Source organism: Lissotriton helveticus, chromosome 1_1 (genome assembly GCF_964261635.1).
Source record: "Lissotriton helveticus chromosome 1_1, aLisHel1.1, whole genome shotgun sequence".
NCBI lineage: Eukaryota > Metazoa > Chordata > Amphibia > Caudata > Salamandridae > Lissotriton > Lissotriton helveticus.
The window spans coordinates 2,050,700,542-2,050,716,655 of NC_136057.1; the positions used below are offsets into that span (position 1 = coordinate 2,050,700,542).

Consider the following 16,114-nt stretch of genomic DNA (forward strand, 5'->3'; position numbering starts at 1 on the left):
GAACCAGGGCACCCAGCAACATCGCAGCCTGCACAGCCGCTCAGCTTAGTGGGTGCCACTAACTCTGTGACCCTGAAAGTGGGGACACATTGTGGTAGGCCCGCACAGGACGATGCCGCAGCCTACACTGTGGTCCAGCAAGGCACAAAAATCCTGGGCAGTCTGGACCGCCAGGACGGGCCATCATCGCAGGCTGCACACCCGCTCAGCAGCTCAAGGTGCCAATGACTCAGTGCACCCTAAGTCACCATCCCGTAGCAGGGTGCCTGTGCTGGCCGCGATGCAGCGTCTGCCACAAACCCTGTCCAACCCCAGGCAGCGTCTCATGGCGGCGTGTCTGAGCCGGCCGCAATGCAGCGACTAACCCTGTCAAACCCCAGTTCTCGCCACATGGTGGTAGGCCCATGCAGGCCAAAATGCAGCATCTGCCACAAACCCTGTGCAAACCCAGTCAGCGCCACATGGTGGCAGGCCTGTGCTGGCCTCTAGGCCTTGGACCCGCCATCCAGTCACCAGCAGCAGAGGGGTATGTGACATAGTCTGGCCCTTATATTTGCGGGGTCACGTCACATGGCCTGTGACGCCTGTGCCAGGTGGGTGTGGTGTGTGTGCAGACCTGCCCTCAGGGACTGGCTGTGACATGCTGACAACTAGACCAGTGACCTGCACACCACCAGTGAGTATGCCTGTGATGGGTAGCAAAGAAGCCCACCCTGGGAGCGCGAGCGGAGTGGTCTGGCCTGCTGTGCGCCGAAACAGGACAGAGCTTACAAAAATGTGTCGTGGGCACTGGCCGTGGTTCAGTCCATGTCCGGACAAGAAAGTGGCTGATGCGTGTGTCCCTGTTGTGGTGTCCACGGGACCCGTGACACAAATTACCATGTTGCACCCTCTGACTGCCATCCCACAGGATGTGCATCATTGGCACAAGGGAAATCACTGTCCCTACATTCATCCACACATATATACATGAATGAGGGAAGACATGACACAGGAGTGCGTTACTGCATGTTTTTTGCACATCCATTGCTTTTCTGCAGCTGGAGCTGTACAGGGCACTGCCGAATACATCACACTATCTGGGCCCGTGGAGGGCCAGCCAGAGTCGATCCGTGAAGACAAATACTGCGGAAGAGGAGGGGTGCGGTCCGCAGTCTGCTTGCCGTGTCATTGGTCATAAAACAGGATGTGGCGGTCCATGTCGCTGTCCAAGGTGAGTGCATCTGAGTGAATCAGGGGTCAGTGGAAGGTCATGAGGCCACATGCAGGACCAATCAGGAACAGTTCATTCAACAAGGAGCTATAGGGGTTCTGTAATAGTCAGGTCAACCCCCCACTCAATGATTCCACACTATATGACCCGACCCCATTTCATGAACAAATTCACTTGGATTTCACCGTATCTATTAGCCCCCACAATTTTGTGTGCTATATTGGCAGTTATACATATACTGTCCCCCCACCATGAATCCCTGTTCAGTTTGATGTTCTGTTCCCTCCTAGTGCACCCCAACGTGTAGTGCAAATACATGAAGTGAAGAAAAGCAGAAAAATGTCAGAAATATTTTATGGAGTGGCTCACGGAAGTAACACCATGGGAAACAACTGGTAGGTTCTCACCAGTGGGCTCAGGTTCTCACCATCAGCACCACAATATCAAAACAAAACAAATAAAGATAATGTACACGTATAGTGAAAGAGATAATGTGCCAGTGGTGAAGATACTGGTGCTATGAGCGCTAGGATGTGTCTCCCTATTGCATATAGGAACTGACCCAAAATAAGGTGAACTTGGAGACTTTCGACCACGTTATTTGGAATTAAAAACGAGCTACACCTACACTGGTTTTACCTTTTTATTCTATGCCGTCCGGTTGCTCACATTAAAAGACACTCTGTTGCCTTCTATCTCCGTAGAGGGCCAACATGTTTCATTGCTCTGAAATCTATTTAGGCAATTTTGTCAAGGCGAGGGTCAGTATTCACCACACTGCATTCATTTCATATGTAAGTAGTAACCTAGGGAACAGAATTAAAACACAGACAGCACATCGTAAGTACAACCTCATGGGACATGCAATCCTTTACCATTACCCGTTCACCACACGGACAGTCCTGGCATATTTATCGCTTAAATGCCCAACTGTGGCATACCGGTGACCCCCTTCTTTATCACTCTTGCGGTGCAATCCCACTGCTGCTTTATGTCAGCCTGCAGAAAAAGTAAGCATATTGCCCTGATAATGACATCCTCCTGGTGGATTTTGTCTCCGTTATTTAGAGGGTAACAACCCATAGTACCAAGATTTACGCAGTTTCCATTGCAAATTAAGCCAAGAGGTAAGACACGCGTGCTGGCGTTATCGTTTTTTATATATATATATATCACCCGGGTTTGTTTAAAAAACGGCGACGAAACAGAGAAACCGCCTTGGAATGGGAACAAGTTCACAGGCTGTCCTCATAGGAATCCCCGCCCCATTCTCCTTACCCGGTTCACAAGCACGCTGTGTCTCAACTCACCTGCTCGCTGCGATGAAGATCTCATGCCTTTTAAAAGACCGTCTTCTCCGCCGTGTGATCAGTGTGGCCCCTATGGTTTCCAGCTAGTCCACACCCTAATGTTGATATACTACTGTGGGCGCCATCTTGAAACCCCAACACTCTCTTTTATTTTCTTATACGTACTGGGTCGTTACTCTTTTTGTGAAATGTATCATGATTATACAAAACATGATTTGTCATGAATGCTCGTGTCAAAATGTATATTGATTCCCACAAACGTGGAAACAGCCCATTGATTTCATGCTTATATAAAACTGCATATGCACTGCAGTTTTATTTACTCTTCTCATAGGCAAGTATACTGCGTCAGTATTTATTTACCCGCTCTATATGATGTTTCCTATTGCGGACAGCCCAATAAGTGTATACATTTATAAATGTTTTTATTAAGGGCATAGTATAATATCCCTTCCAGCTAGAGATGGCCATTAAAATTTATATTCAATATTGCACATATGAGATAAGGAATAGAAGAGGCTCATAGAATGACCAAAGGTGATCAAATTAACAGGGGACTAATACGTGTACTCTGCCCCGTCTGTCTTTGAGCCTAATCCACCATCAGGGACACCAAAGATCACATATCCTGGTCTCTGGGGATGTGTTCATTCTGACTATGTCATGGCTATTACTTCTCAGTTGTGGTTATATAGATTTATGTACCAATGCTGTTCCACTATATAACATCATTCAATCCTTGTTGGTCCACCCCCTCTGGTCCACCCCCTCCAATCAGGAACAGGCCAGGTGGTGGAAAATAATGCTACTGAGCCCTTCTGATCACAAGCCCATCCATGTCCTCATCCCCGGATATGTGCCCTGCCCCACCTGGGAGTTTTGCTGTACCGGCTGCGGTACCGGGAGGCACTAACACCTCAGGTGCCGGAGGTGGTCTATCTGCCGCACTGTGTGGCACTGACACCTTAGGTGCCGGAGGTGGTCTATCTACTGCACTGTGTGGCACTAACAACTCAGGTGCTGGAGTGGTTAGGTCTGCTACACTGGGAGGCATGGCCACACCAGGGGGCGGAGATGTGGATGGTGTGGGGGCAGCAGCATTCAACATCGCCACACCTTGTGGCAGGGCAAGGTAGATCCCAGCTACATTCCGCTGATGTTCAGCAGAGGCTGCCATTCTATCCGCCTCCATCCGCACCATGTCCTCCATGAGCCTCCGCATGTGTGCCAGCTCACGGCTGGTATCGCTGGAGCCACTCTGAGCGGACAGGTGTTCTTCTCTCTGCATCATGACTCCAGCGTTGTCAGTGAGGGCTCGTTGGAGACCATGTATCGGCGCTACACACCCAAGGATGGCGTCAAGTTTGGTTGCCATGCTGCCGAAGCTTAACCGCACCTGCTCTGTGGTCTCCCTTTGGCATTGCAGCACACAGAGTTGGAAGGCCATGTATTGCTCCTGGGGGTCTTGGGGGGAGGGGTGCTGGGGCTGTGGGTGCCTCCTGCTGGGTGTTTTGGGTAGTGGGTGGGGTCTCCTTAATGTAGCTGGCCTGCCCAGCTCCTGGTGGTGAGTTGCAGATGAGGTCCATGTTGTCTTGGAAGGCTTGGGTGTTGATGCTGGTGTTGTCTTCCTCATCAACAGTGAAAACGTGTTGAAGATGCCCCTTCAATGTGAAGGGGAGATGGTGTATTATGATGTGTCCACATGTATGTATCTGCATGGTACATGTTGACATTCAGACAGCATGGCATTGTGCATTGTGACAGTCTGTAGATCTGGGTGAGGACCCAGAGTCATTGTGGGTGTGCACTGTGCTCTGCTTGATTGTGCATGTGTGTCATTGTGCCCATCTCCACCAGTCCCCCCAGTACCTGGTGGTCACTCACCCGGTTGTGGTTGTGTTGTGTCCTGTCGAGCAGTGTCCGATCCCCCAAATCCAGGCACAGTCTCCACACAGATGACGGTCGACACCAGCTCCTCCATGTCATTCAGCTCGAGCTGTGGTGCTGGGCCCCCACCTCCACTCTGCGTTGCTGCCTTCCGGTTGGCGGAGAGTTTCTCCTTGGTCCACCACTTGATGTCATTCCATCGCCTCTTGACCTCGTCCATTGTCCTCTTGTGCTCCTCGACAGCATTCACCTTGTCCAGGACTTCCCGCCATATTCCGTTTTTGGTGCCCAATGACAAGTTGGAGATGACGAATAGTTGTTGATGGTGTTCCATCACCTCCGTGACTATGATTCTGTTCGCCTGCGGACTGAACTTCCTCTTCTTCTTGTCCTTGCCCTTCCCAGTCCCCGAGGTCCCGGGCTGGTTGTCCGGGGTGATTGTGGAGTTGCGCTCGTCCTCTGCACCTGCTCCTGCTACCTCCATGGTGCTTGGGTGTTGGTCAGTTTGTGTTTGAGTTTTTTTTCTACTTTTATGGTGATGTTGCAGGCCTGGCGCTGCTTATCGCTAGTGTCCTCATCGTGCTTGGGCCCATTGCAGGTTTTTTTGGTGTTGTGGGTTGTGTTTTTGTCTCCATCGAGGTGGGTGTACCACGGACATTGTCAACGGTTTCGGCAGACTATCGCATACTACTGCCGTGTTGTGAATTCCACGTTGAGACAGCGTTATTTTCCCGCATTGGGCTGCAATGTTGAAAGTTGCATTAAGCTACTCTCGCGGTAGTTATCACACGTTCTTGTGAATATACCCCTTACTCATATCGGTATTCATAGAAGGCACTTACTCATTTTGGTATTCATAGAAAGCACTTACTCATTTTTGGTATTCACAGAAGGCACTTACTCATTGATGAGTAAGTGCCTTCTGTGAATACCAAAATCAGTAAGTGTCTTCTGTGAATACCAAAATGGTAGTAAGTTTAGGATTTTGTCTTAAGTTAGTTCTGTGAATTGGGCCCCTTAGTTTCAGACATGCACAAAGACATTCAAACAAGCATACAGACGCACTCTCAACACATAAACTTTTAAAGACAAAAACGTAGCTGCGGCTAGTCCATGACTTCAGACTCCCATGTGTGTCACCATCAGACAGAGCGAGGCCCACAAACTTCCACCCAATCAGAATCTGGAATAGCGTTGAAAGTAACAGAGTAGACCTTTTTTCTATATTTCAGCTTATGACAGGGCAAGAAGGGGTGAGATTGACAAGCTGTGAAGTTTCGTTTTCTGACATGCAGCACCGCAGGACGCTGTATTGTGTATGTGTGAGGCCGGCTTGTAACAGCCCCTGCCTGACACATACGCAATGCAATTAGCGAAGCCCTCTTCTTCTGGCAAGGTATTATTTTAGCTTTTACATCCAAACAAATGATCCATGAGATCGTTTGTTTTCATATTAAAGCTGTAATATGCTGGGAAATAGTGGCAGAGGGAGGCAGTGCTGCTGGAGACGATGAATATGCATAAAGGTTTAGGGATTTCGGGGGACAAGAGGTATAAAATGAAAAGTTCAAAGACAAAGACATGCCATCGAATATTGTCAATTATGGGCAAATCTATAGAAATGTTAATAGCTGGAAAGTGGTGGATACCAGAGCAAAAGCGACTGTTGTAAAAGGGTAGGGACGTTTGGCATGGTGACCAGTGCCTGGCAAGCATCTCTGGGCTAGTTCATTTAATCATTAATGCAAAAAGTCTTCATAGATACGAGAAGGTTGCATTGCCATTAGTATCATTTCATTCATGACAATAGAGATTAATCTTCAATGGCATTAAGTAGGTCTTGAGATTGTAAGGCGCAGCTGTCTGACACCTTATTTTAAAAACTCAAATGCTAGTTTGCTGAACCACGATGAGGACATTGTGACGATGTGTCTGGCTTTTCCAACCTGGAGAAAGAATGTGGAGTACAGTGCTGTGTGCTAGACATGAATCAGGTCCTATGGTCGAAGCCTGTTGGGTCCAAAACAGCTTGTCCAACTGGAGGGAGGGGAATTGCAGGGTCTCGCAGGTATTACTATGATTGTGCTAGATTGAAGAAAGTAATCTTGTGTGCCCTGATGCAGTGTCACAGCAGCTCCCAGAGTGAAGCGCTATGTCAAAAGTGCAGGAGTGAGTACAAATTCCTGCTAAATACTAAGAAATCATTGTTCCGAATGGCACTGTGGGCGGAACTGAGAGAGGCCTCATCTGATAAGAATACCAGAAGGTTCTGGGAACTCACAACGCAGGTTAGGAAGGGGGCATGGAATGTTCTAGAAACTTATAACCCAGTTGCTTGGGTACAACATTTTTGTGACATATGCAGCATCAGTCCCATAGGCTTGCTAGGTACCACATCAGCTTGTGCAACTGAGGTTCTGGCTTCAGAAGTAGAAAGAGCATTGAGCGCTTGGAAAAGTCCTACTCAATTGCTTACAGGGTTGGGTGGATTCATGGCAGATGTGCAAGCTGGATTTCGGGCAGGGATAGGTGCCATCGATCAGGCCCTTTGCTTATATATGATTTTACATACATTTGACGTAATTAGAAAATCCTTACTGTATTTAATTTTTGTACACCTGAAAGCAGCCTTTGATCTAGTTAACCTGGCGAAGCTTAGGGGATCTCTGGTAGACCTAGGGGTTAATGCTACCTTGGTGAAGTCCAAAAAGGCTCTTCACTCAGGTAATATGGCTAGAGTCAGGTTGGGCCAGGAGTGGAGTGCACCGAACCCTTTCTGGTAGAGAAGGGCACCCGGCAAGGATGTCTGCTGATGCCGTTACTTTTTAGCCTCTTCCTAAATGATGCAGCACACTGTCTGGCAGACGAACCACTCGATGTCCCCACTATAGCTGGAAGGAGGGTGTCAATACAACTGTTTGTGGATAAAGCAGTACTGATGGCTCATTCGGAAAATTCAACCCACAGGCTCTATTAAAGCCCTTTGTGGATTACTGCAACAAAAAATCACTGACCATCAATGGTAGCAAAACAAAGAGTATGGTACTGCGGCCGTCATCTGGTTGTCAGCAGACATCTTTGATTGATGGTGTGCCCATAGAAACTGTCGGACAATTTGATTAACTGGGTACCCAGTTTTCAGAGAACTTGTAGTGGGGAAGTGGCGTACAGTAGGTAGGCAACTATAGTCCTGAGGCAGATGGCCGCGGCAGTCTTGAAGTTTAGACACAAGGAAGGTGCCAGAAGCGTCAGTGTCATCCTGCAAATCTATAAACAAAAGGCAGAGCCTGCAGCACTCTACGGGACAGAGCTTTGGGGGTATTTGAATACTCGCCCACGGCAAGTGACTGAGAACAACTTTTTAAGAGCATTGATGACGTTGGGGTCGGGTACCCCATTATTAGCTCTTTATGCAGAGCTTTGCTTAACCCCAATATCTGAAGTAGCAGACTTAAGGCCAGTAATCTTTTGGGTAAGGTTGGCAAGAAACCCTAAGGCAGCAATATGCCTGAGAACCCTAGAAGAAGCCTCCTCCAGTGGTGGCTGTGGGGGGGGGGGGTGCTTATGGTCATCACATATACAGAATGTATATGTGCAAGAGAGCTGCAGTTGGAGACTTTGTGGGCGGATCTCTGTAGATTAAGTCAGGACATTGCTGGTTTGATCAAAGACCGATATTATGAATGTATGTTGATGATGACGCACCTTATGTTGAGGCCAAGATCAATCTCATCTAAGTATTTGAACAATGTTTATGGTCCTCCATGTACAGTTTACCTGGATGTGATATATCCTGAGCCCAAGCAAACGCTATATGTAAAAAACAAACTGGGTATTTTACCCATCAGGGATTATTTAATCTGCACACATAGGCTCATGGCTGGGTTTGATTGTTGTGACTGCAGCTGTGGAGGGACAGATAACTTAATTCATTTCTAACTCTACGGGTTTCAAATGTCAGAGTGGCACTGCTGCTCTGTGCTATGCTGGTTGATATGCATGTGCATAACTCCCTAGTGTCATATTTATGGACCGCATGACCTTGTCGTGGAGACTGCCCACCACGCAGACCCCTCCCTTCTTACTACATGGTCTCAGGTCAATTGTACTAGGCACAGAGTTGCAAATTGTGTCTGAATTGTATTGTATAAAATGTGTGTGACTTGTTGCACATATTCATTAATATAAACGTGTTTTACACGCATTAAATAGCTGGCTGTTTTTATAGGAATGAAATGCAACAGAACTGAATGTATTAAATGTTCCACTGTATCTTATGCTAGGCCTGACGTTACTAGCTTTTAAGACTCCACAGTGTTGCACTTGTGGGCTAGATGGCCTTCCCTTGAGAACTATCTGCTATGCCAAATCCCAACCAAACTAGAACATTTCTGTAGCACTTCCTCTTCTTTTCATGCGGTTTTATGTGTATTTGATCATGTGCTATGCCATAAATTGGTGACTGAATGGTACAATTCTCCAATGCTGCCTTACTCTTGCACCTCAAACCATTCCAGCCTGCACTGATGAACTGGTTGGTTGTTCAATGGGAATTGAATATGGTCCCTAATGCATTATGCTGCACAACAACTAGCTAATTGCATTGCAAATGCACTTTAATATAATCTCGTATGTATTGATGAATTAGTTGATTGTTTTTGTTAGAATTGATTGCATTTACTAATGTTGTTTAGTTGATCACATTGTATATTTTCATGATGTAGTTTTAATTTCTAGTTTGTTTTATTTTTTTCTTTCTGTTTTCGTTTTACTGCTTTTAACTATTGTAAGGCTAATATCTGGAACAATAAATAAATACACTAAATGAAATGAATCAGTATGCATTTTTCTGCGTTTGTTCGGCAATATTTAGAAAATGAATATTTTTACATTTCTGAAGTGTTCCTCTTATTCACCAGGGAAGCTCTCCTTCAGAATTTCTTTCTAAAGAAAATTCCTATTCAGCAGAAAAGCCATTGCACCACCCTGCTCCAGCTGCAGATTCCAGATGTGCAAAAGCACACCAATTTGGGTTTGAAGTGTGCCTGGAGAAGAAGTCTGCAAATGCAGGATTCATCAAAAACTCTCTGCTCTATTTCCTGATAGGAGAGCATACTGCTAAAGTGTCTTTCAAACCAGGTAAATATTCAACCATGCAGGTAAACAAACTAATCACAGACAGCACGAGATGCCAGTGATTACTATCCATCTGTATTAAACACCTGACCGGCTTGGTAAAACTCTCATTGCTCAAAACACACACGTGCATGCACACTCGCGCACACACCAAAAATAGTTTGCAGTATTTAAAAAAAAAAATCATAAACATCAATACCGAAAAAAACAGCAAGTACTATATGGGATTACACATTGTTAAATAGGCGTTTTGTTTTGACATTAATATCAAACCATTATAATGTGGATTTTCTATTCCACAATGTAAGCAGGGTAATTCAACTGTGTTTGGAGACACTGGAGGGGGGAGGTAACTATTTGAGTATTTACATTTTTTAGCAGATGTTGAATAATGGTGCCTACTGTGGCGCGGGACGCTGCTTCATTTGGGGGCACTACAACTCTGCTTTTCCTGCAATGACCCTGGTGGGACTTACTGTCCAGGGTGCCCCGGCCATCTTTGCCCCTGTGTTGAGGGGGAGGCACCGGCAACGCATTTCTAGCGCTACCTCCTTTAACGTGGTGGGGGATGTGTACCGGCAATGCCCAGACCAAGGACGGGCTCATCCTGCACCCATCAGCAACAGGAAGAGGCGGGGACACCCTCCTTGCTTTGTCTGAGGCCCCCCCGCCCCCTGCTCCCTCTGGAACTTGGAAACATGGATGGAGTCTGCCTAGTGAGCTAGGTGGAATATTGACTTTCCTTAAGGGTCCCTGCTTAGCTGGTATTTTTTATATTGGTTAGTTTCTTGGATTCAGACTACGTTCACCTAGGCCATAGGGGCTATTTCTTTACAAGAAAGGGGTTCAATGTCTAGTGTAATAACTTACATTGCTGAGCCTGATTTTAGGTCTATCTGTGTTTATCTTCATATGTTACTTAGATTGGGGGGAGACTGGGGAAGGAAAGCAGCCATGCAACACCTGTGCATTTATAATGAACTACTTCTCGGGTGCAATGGGGGGAGATGGAAAAAAACAAATTATAAGCATAGAAGAGACTTTATTAACCTGCACCGAGGGAGTTTTAGGACATGTAATGCAGATAAATGCCATAATTCCAAACTCGGCCCCAGGTGAAACTCACATTGCCATGGCGGCAACTGAAACAAACACAGGTGAAATTGGCCGTGTATTTATTTCATCATTCGCCCCTGATTCTCATCCACCCTCAAAACGTTCCAGGTCCCCGGGTCAATGTCCTGGCTCCTGCCCAATAAGACCTCAATCATCGGATGGGAAGATGGTCAGGTAACTACTACCAAACTTAAACACTCTCATAAATTAGTCACGACTAAATCAATAGCCCGAACGCCCACTACCAAGGCATGTTTGGAGGACTTTAAATCATTATTTACTATGGTACAATTTCTGGAAGCCTTTGTAAAGATCACTCTCAGACCACTCACTGACAAGTTAAAGCACGTTGAAAGTCTTTCCTCCACGTGCTTAGATTTGCTGAAGACGACACACGCACAGCCTACCAGACACATACCATTGGATGTTGACAGGGGTACACCCCAGACATTCAATGCAGACCACAGACCTGACACAGAGTATCAAGATCTATCCAAGGTATTACCATTTGCTGATGGATCATCTAGAGCTTTACTCAATAACACCTCCGTACATTTTATTGGGGACACTCCTGCCCTCTTGTGCCTGCAAACTCACCATTGCACTGAAATTCGGGGTCACAGTACCTGCAAAACTTCTTCCCTTTCACCACAATGCATCTTCGCCACAAGGGAACATTCTACTAATACATCAGCTAAAATATCAAATTCCTTGGATTTACCCCCCACAGGCACCCTATGTGGTAATATTGGCCAGTGTCCCAGGATCGAACAATGACAGAAATTGAAACATGGGTTTCACTAAGAAATAAATCCTTAAATTGCCAAAGCAGCAAGGTAGGGCTAGGAGATGCCCTTTTTGAAGATATAAAGATGGTGAGAACATTAAAATGGGTTAGAAGGGGTCGAAAAATACTACAAGGAGACTATCTTGTCTTGTCTTTCAAGACACCAGGCCTGGTTGAAATCCTCTCGGACAAAGCTCGCTCAGTAGCCGTGCCCCCACATCAAATTGCAGTTTCACCACTAGGCTATTTCTATTAACCTAAAAACACAAGAAAAGTCTATAGACAACTGGCACTTGCTAATTTTGGGTGTTCCAGTGTAACACAATATGCTATTCTGACTTAAGATCGCTTTGATAGGTTGTCTTCAGTTAATGGAGTAGATCAACATATCTTCCCCTTCGACCACTGAGACCAGGGGTAAAGACACTTTGGAACTTATTGGCTACAGCATGGACACCGCAGAAGGCACAGAGGTAGTTTGGTATTCTCTTCCCCTTTTGACCTCTTCGAACATCCATAATCCAGATATAATTTCAAATCGAGATGTCTGCACCTCGGAATGATTTGACCACACCACCCTGGTGGTTCTATACAGGAATGTAGCGGGTCTGCTTAATAAATACAATACTGTAGAATGGCTGGACTTTGTCTCTAAGTTCCAAATCTTCAGCCTTCAGGAGACTTGTGCCATTGACCCGATTCACGTTAATGGCTTTAAAACTTACCACGTCCCAGCTGTTGTATCAAATTCTTGCAGCCTTAAAGGGGACTTAAGCATCTTTGTATCAAATGATGTGACCTCTACCTATATAATCATGGTGGCAACTAAAGTGTACTACCAGATAATTACTGTTGACATGTTATCACTAAGCTTGTTAGCGTTGGACCGGAGGCAAGATGGCGGATGCTGGCGTGTCCGAGTGAGTAGGCACTGAAGGACTGGACTTTTAACAGAACCAGCGGTGCCAGGGAACAACAGCTATAACCTTCATGGGATACCTGTTTCGGCGCACAATGACAGAGACACGGGACACTTCCTTCGGCGTCAAAGATCAGCGTTTATTTACTGCAGGGAAACAAGAGTCATTAGAAGTACACCGGCATGTAGGTTCTGCGAGTCTGCTTCAAATTGCATATGTAGGTCGCTCTCTTTTATACAAAATGTTGCCATTGCACAACATGCGAACAAAAGATTACAATTCAGTTCCCACAGTAAACTTCAAAAGGGTCGCTTTCATGTGTTCAGAATCCCGGAACATAATTACAGTAGCAATGCCGGTTCCCAACTGTAAAAGTACATCTTCCCACCATTAGGCACACCCATTAGAGTTGTAAATGACCAAGAAAAAGAGACAAGAGCAGCTGCAAGGAAGTCAGACACGTGTAGAGAAAAGAGTGTGGGGGTAATATCGGAAGCATGATCGTAGGATCAAAGAGCTGGATCCCATCGCCTGCACGGCTGTCACAATAGACCGGCGCAACCAGATTACCCTCAAGCTGAGCCATCTGCCTTCGCTGTGTCATTCCTCCGGCCATAAAGACGCATGAAAGGAATATGCGTCTTCCGCAAGGCTTGGGAACTAGAGGGTCAGGGGGCGAACAGTTACCTGCTCGCTGACTACGTGAGGGCAAGAAACAAAATGGATGCCGTATCTAAAATGGAACCCGAGGGTTCAGATGAAGAACACGTAATATTAGGCGAACCCTATCAGGTAGTGTAGCGAAAATGCGTACACTTATCGAACTCGCCATTTACGGTTCGTAGATACCAAACTCGTCCATATTCGGTAATGCCCAGAACGTCGTAATAATTTTTACGGAACCTCAGACGGTCCTTTTGCCCTCATGTAGGCAAGCACTAGTCGGAATCATAATCGATTTCGATATTCATCAGATCATTTAGATGTTGCTGATACATTATTCTATCCATCAATGCCTCTTTGGTGACAACTGGCTGTCTTATACACGTTGTAGCACAAAGGCCACATAAGGCAGGACCACATTGCACACAAAGACAACATGTGAATAGTAACGTCACAACAACCCCTATGATCATCAGAATCTTCCAACCCCAAGTCGACATCAGGCCCCAAAACCATCCCAGAAACGTCCAATTCCCTTCGTCCACGTGTATGGACTCCGAAATTTTGTGCAACTTAGAGATGGCTTGATAAACCGTTGGAGCGTTATCAGGTATGAATATGCAGCAGCTCGAATGGATGACCTTACACACACCACCTCTATCTGCTAGAACAACGTCTAGAACCATACGGTTCTGTAACGTCATCAGTCTATCCGCCTGAAGCTCGGCTGTCAAATTACCAAGGGCACTTGCAGTTATGTTGGCAGTTGATTCTACTACACGAGTTAACTGCCTCAGGTTCCTGCTATTGACCATAGGGCCCCAGAACGGTAGGAAACCCTTAAAGAAGTCTCCTGCTTCTTGACCGGCAGTATCTTCTTTGTTGACAACACCTCTCACAACTCTAGTTCTGTGATAATCTGAGGCCACAGTGAAAGTCGGAGGCAAAAGATTTGCAATGTAGCAGGTACCCGAGAAGTCATGAGGTAACCACGTATAGGCTCGATCATAACATACAAAATAGGTACCCTTGGCAGTTAGGAAGACAGGGGATGAGAGCGTTGGTAAGACATATGTCTCAGTACACGCACTCTCCCCAAACTGAGCTCTCGGATTTCGACCAAGACCTTTCAGGCAGAAGTTACCAAGGTGAGGTACAATCCATATCGGTGATGAGCTTTTAAGCTGCCTATCACCCACTGATACACTATACTCAGCCTCACTTAGTTCCTTATATGCTCGCACCTCCTCCTCTGGGATAAGCGATGCGTCAAAAATATCTCTATCTAAATCAGCAATAGCTCTCGCCAGAGTCTTGTGGTACGGGCCAGGACCAAAGTTCGCTGAGCGTGGTTCTCGATGGGGGTAGGAATCTAGTGCGCTACGGAACATAGTTTGCAATGCTCGAGCTGACCCTTGGGAACTATAAGGCAGCACCAAGTACGGAATACCCTTATCCATGGTATGTGGCATTAACCCACACACCCAACAATTGGTAGTGTTTACCACTAACTGATGCTGATGCAAGAGTTGAATAAAGGAGTTGTTTCTAAATTCCGCACGTCTGGCTTGTTCGTGTTGAGGCAGAAGATGAAAGGAATGTGGAGAGACAGTTGAAACGAAATTTAGCACATGAGATGGAAGAGTAGGTATAGTAGAAGGCAGTAAGAATTGGGACCCAAAATATACTCCCCCCACCAGTAACATAGATACAGTCAGGAACAATATGAAAACCTGTAGAAAAAACCATTTTGTACGAAACATTTTACCTAATGCAGATCTTTGCGCCAACATTTTCTCTCTTTTCGACAGCTCAGAAAATGACGATTCCATCCCCTAACGACCGTCCGCGACGTTCTTGACGCACTTCGTTCTGAGTAGCGATTATCAATTCCCAGGAGTTCCCAGAAATCGACAAAAGAAACCGACCTAGTGTCGATAGCTGCTGAACAGAAGGAAGTACCCGCACGGCCCTACGGCCAACCTGGATGATAGGTTTTAGCTAAATTGAACATTCAATTTATTATAATGTTCTTGGCTGTACGAAAAGGGAAAAAATACACAATATACAATGTCCACTATGTTCAGGGCAGGTGTGAAACCTAAAAACAAAAAAAATCTTTTTATTTAGTGTCTTGTGCGTGGACGAAGAAAGTATCGGCTGCTCCCAGGGCGAGTTTGATCTTCAAATAGTGGATTGGATGGCAAACGAGTGTTCGATTGTTCAGGTGATTGTTCAGTACTCGAATTTTCCAGAGTTGACGGAGAGGAAATTGTTTGAGGGGACTCAACAAGGGCGTCAGATACAAGCTGAGCTTCGCTAAATGGGACAAAACGTTGTGGAACGTCGGTCTCAGATGAAGAAAGACCTCTTCTCATCCAGGTGTCCGACGGCAAAGGAAGCGGGATTTTTTTGGTGTGGGTAGCGTGTACCCAGTGCTTCCGTCCTTCCAGTCGAACTGCCGTCCTCGTTGCTAGTTGCACCTGGTATGGTCCCACGTATCTCGGCTCAAGGTTCCGTTTTCGTCCGAAATTGCGGACAAGGAGCCAGTCCCCGGGTTGGAGCCGATGACCAGGACCCTCTGTTCGTGACGGCAGAGCCTCAAAGACCTGTTGATGAATCAAACTCAATTTAGCAGTCAGATCATGAAGATAATCAATCAACATTGGATATTCGATTCTATCAAACTCCTTAGGCCTTGGGACTCCCCATATATTAGCAGGACGGCCAAACACAATCTCGTATGGACTAAGCCCTACTCGTGAGTGTACAGTTGCCCTGGTCGATAGGAGAGCTAGAGGCAAAGCGTCGGGCCATGATAAACCAGTTGTTGCCTGAATTTTAGCCAATTTTAGTTTTAGGGTGCCATTGTATCCTTCCACCAAACCCGCTGATTGTGGATGATTTGCACTATGAAATTTTTGATTTATACCGAGGCCACGACACACACTCTTCATCACACTTCCCACGAACTCACTTCCGTTGTCCGACCATACAACCCGAGGCATTCCATATCGGGGAAAATACTCCTTGAGCAAAATTTTTGCCGTGGATAAAGCAGTATTATCCTTAAGGGGGTAAG

At 46.1% G+C, this 16,114-nt stretch overlaps 1 protein-coding gene across 1 annotated transcript in view; it reads left to right on the forward strand.

Moving 5' to 3' along the window:
* Nucleotides 1-16,114, forward strand: part of LOC144766461 (vitellogenin-1-like) — a 1,095,729-nt gene that overhangs the window by 680,295 nt on the left and 399,320 nt on the right. The window contains exon 21 of the mRNA XM_078650353.1: nt 9,330-9,549. Coding sequence (XP_078506479.1) covers nt 9,330-9,549 — 220 coding nt within the window. The remainder of the gene's footprint in view (nt 1-9,329; nt 9,550-16,114) is intronic.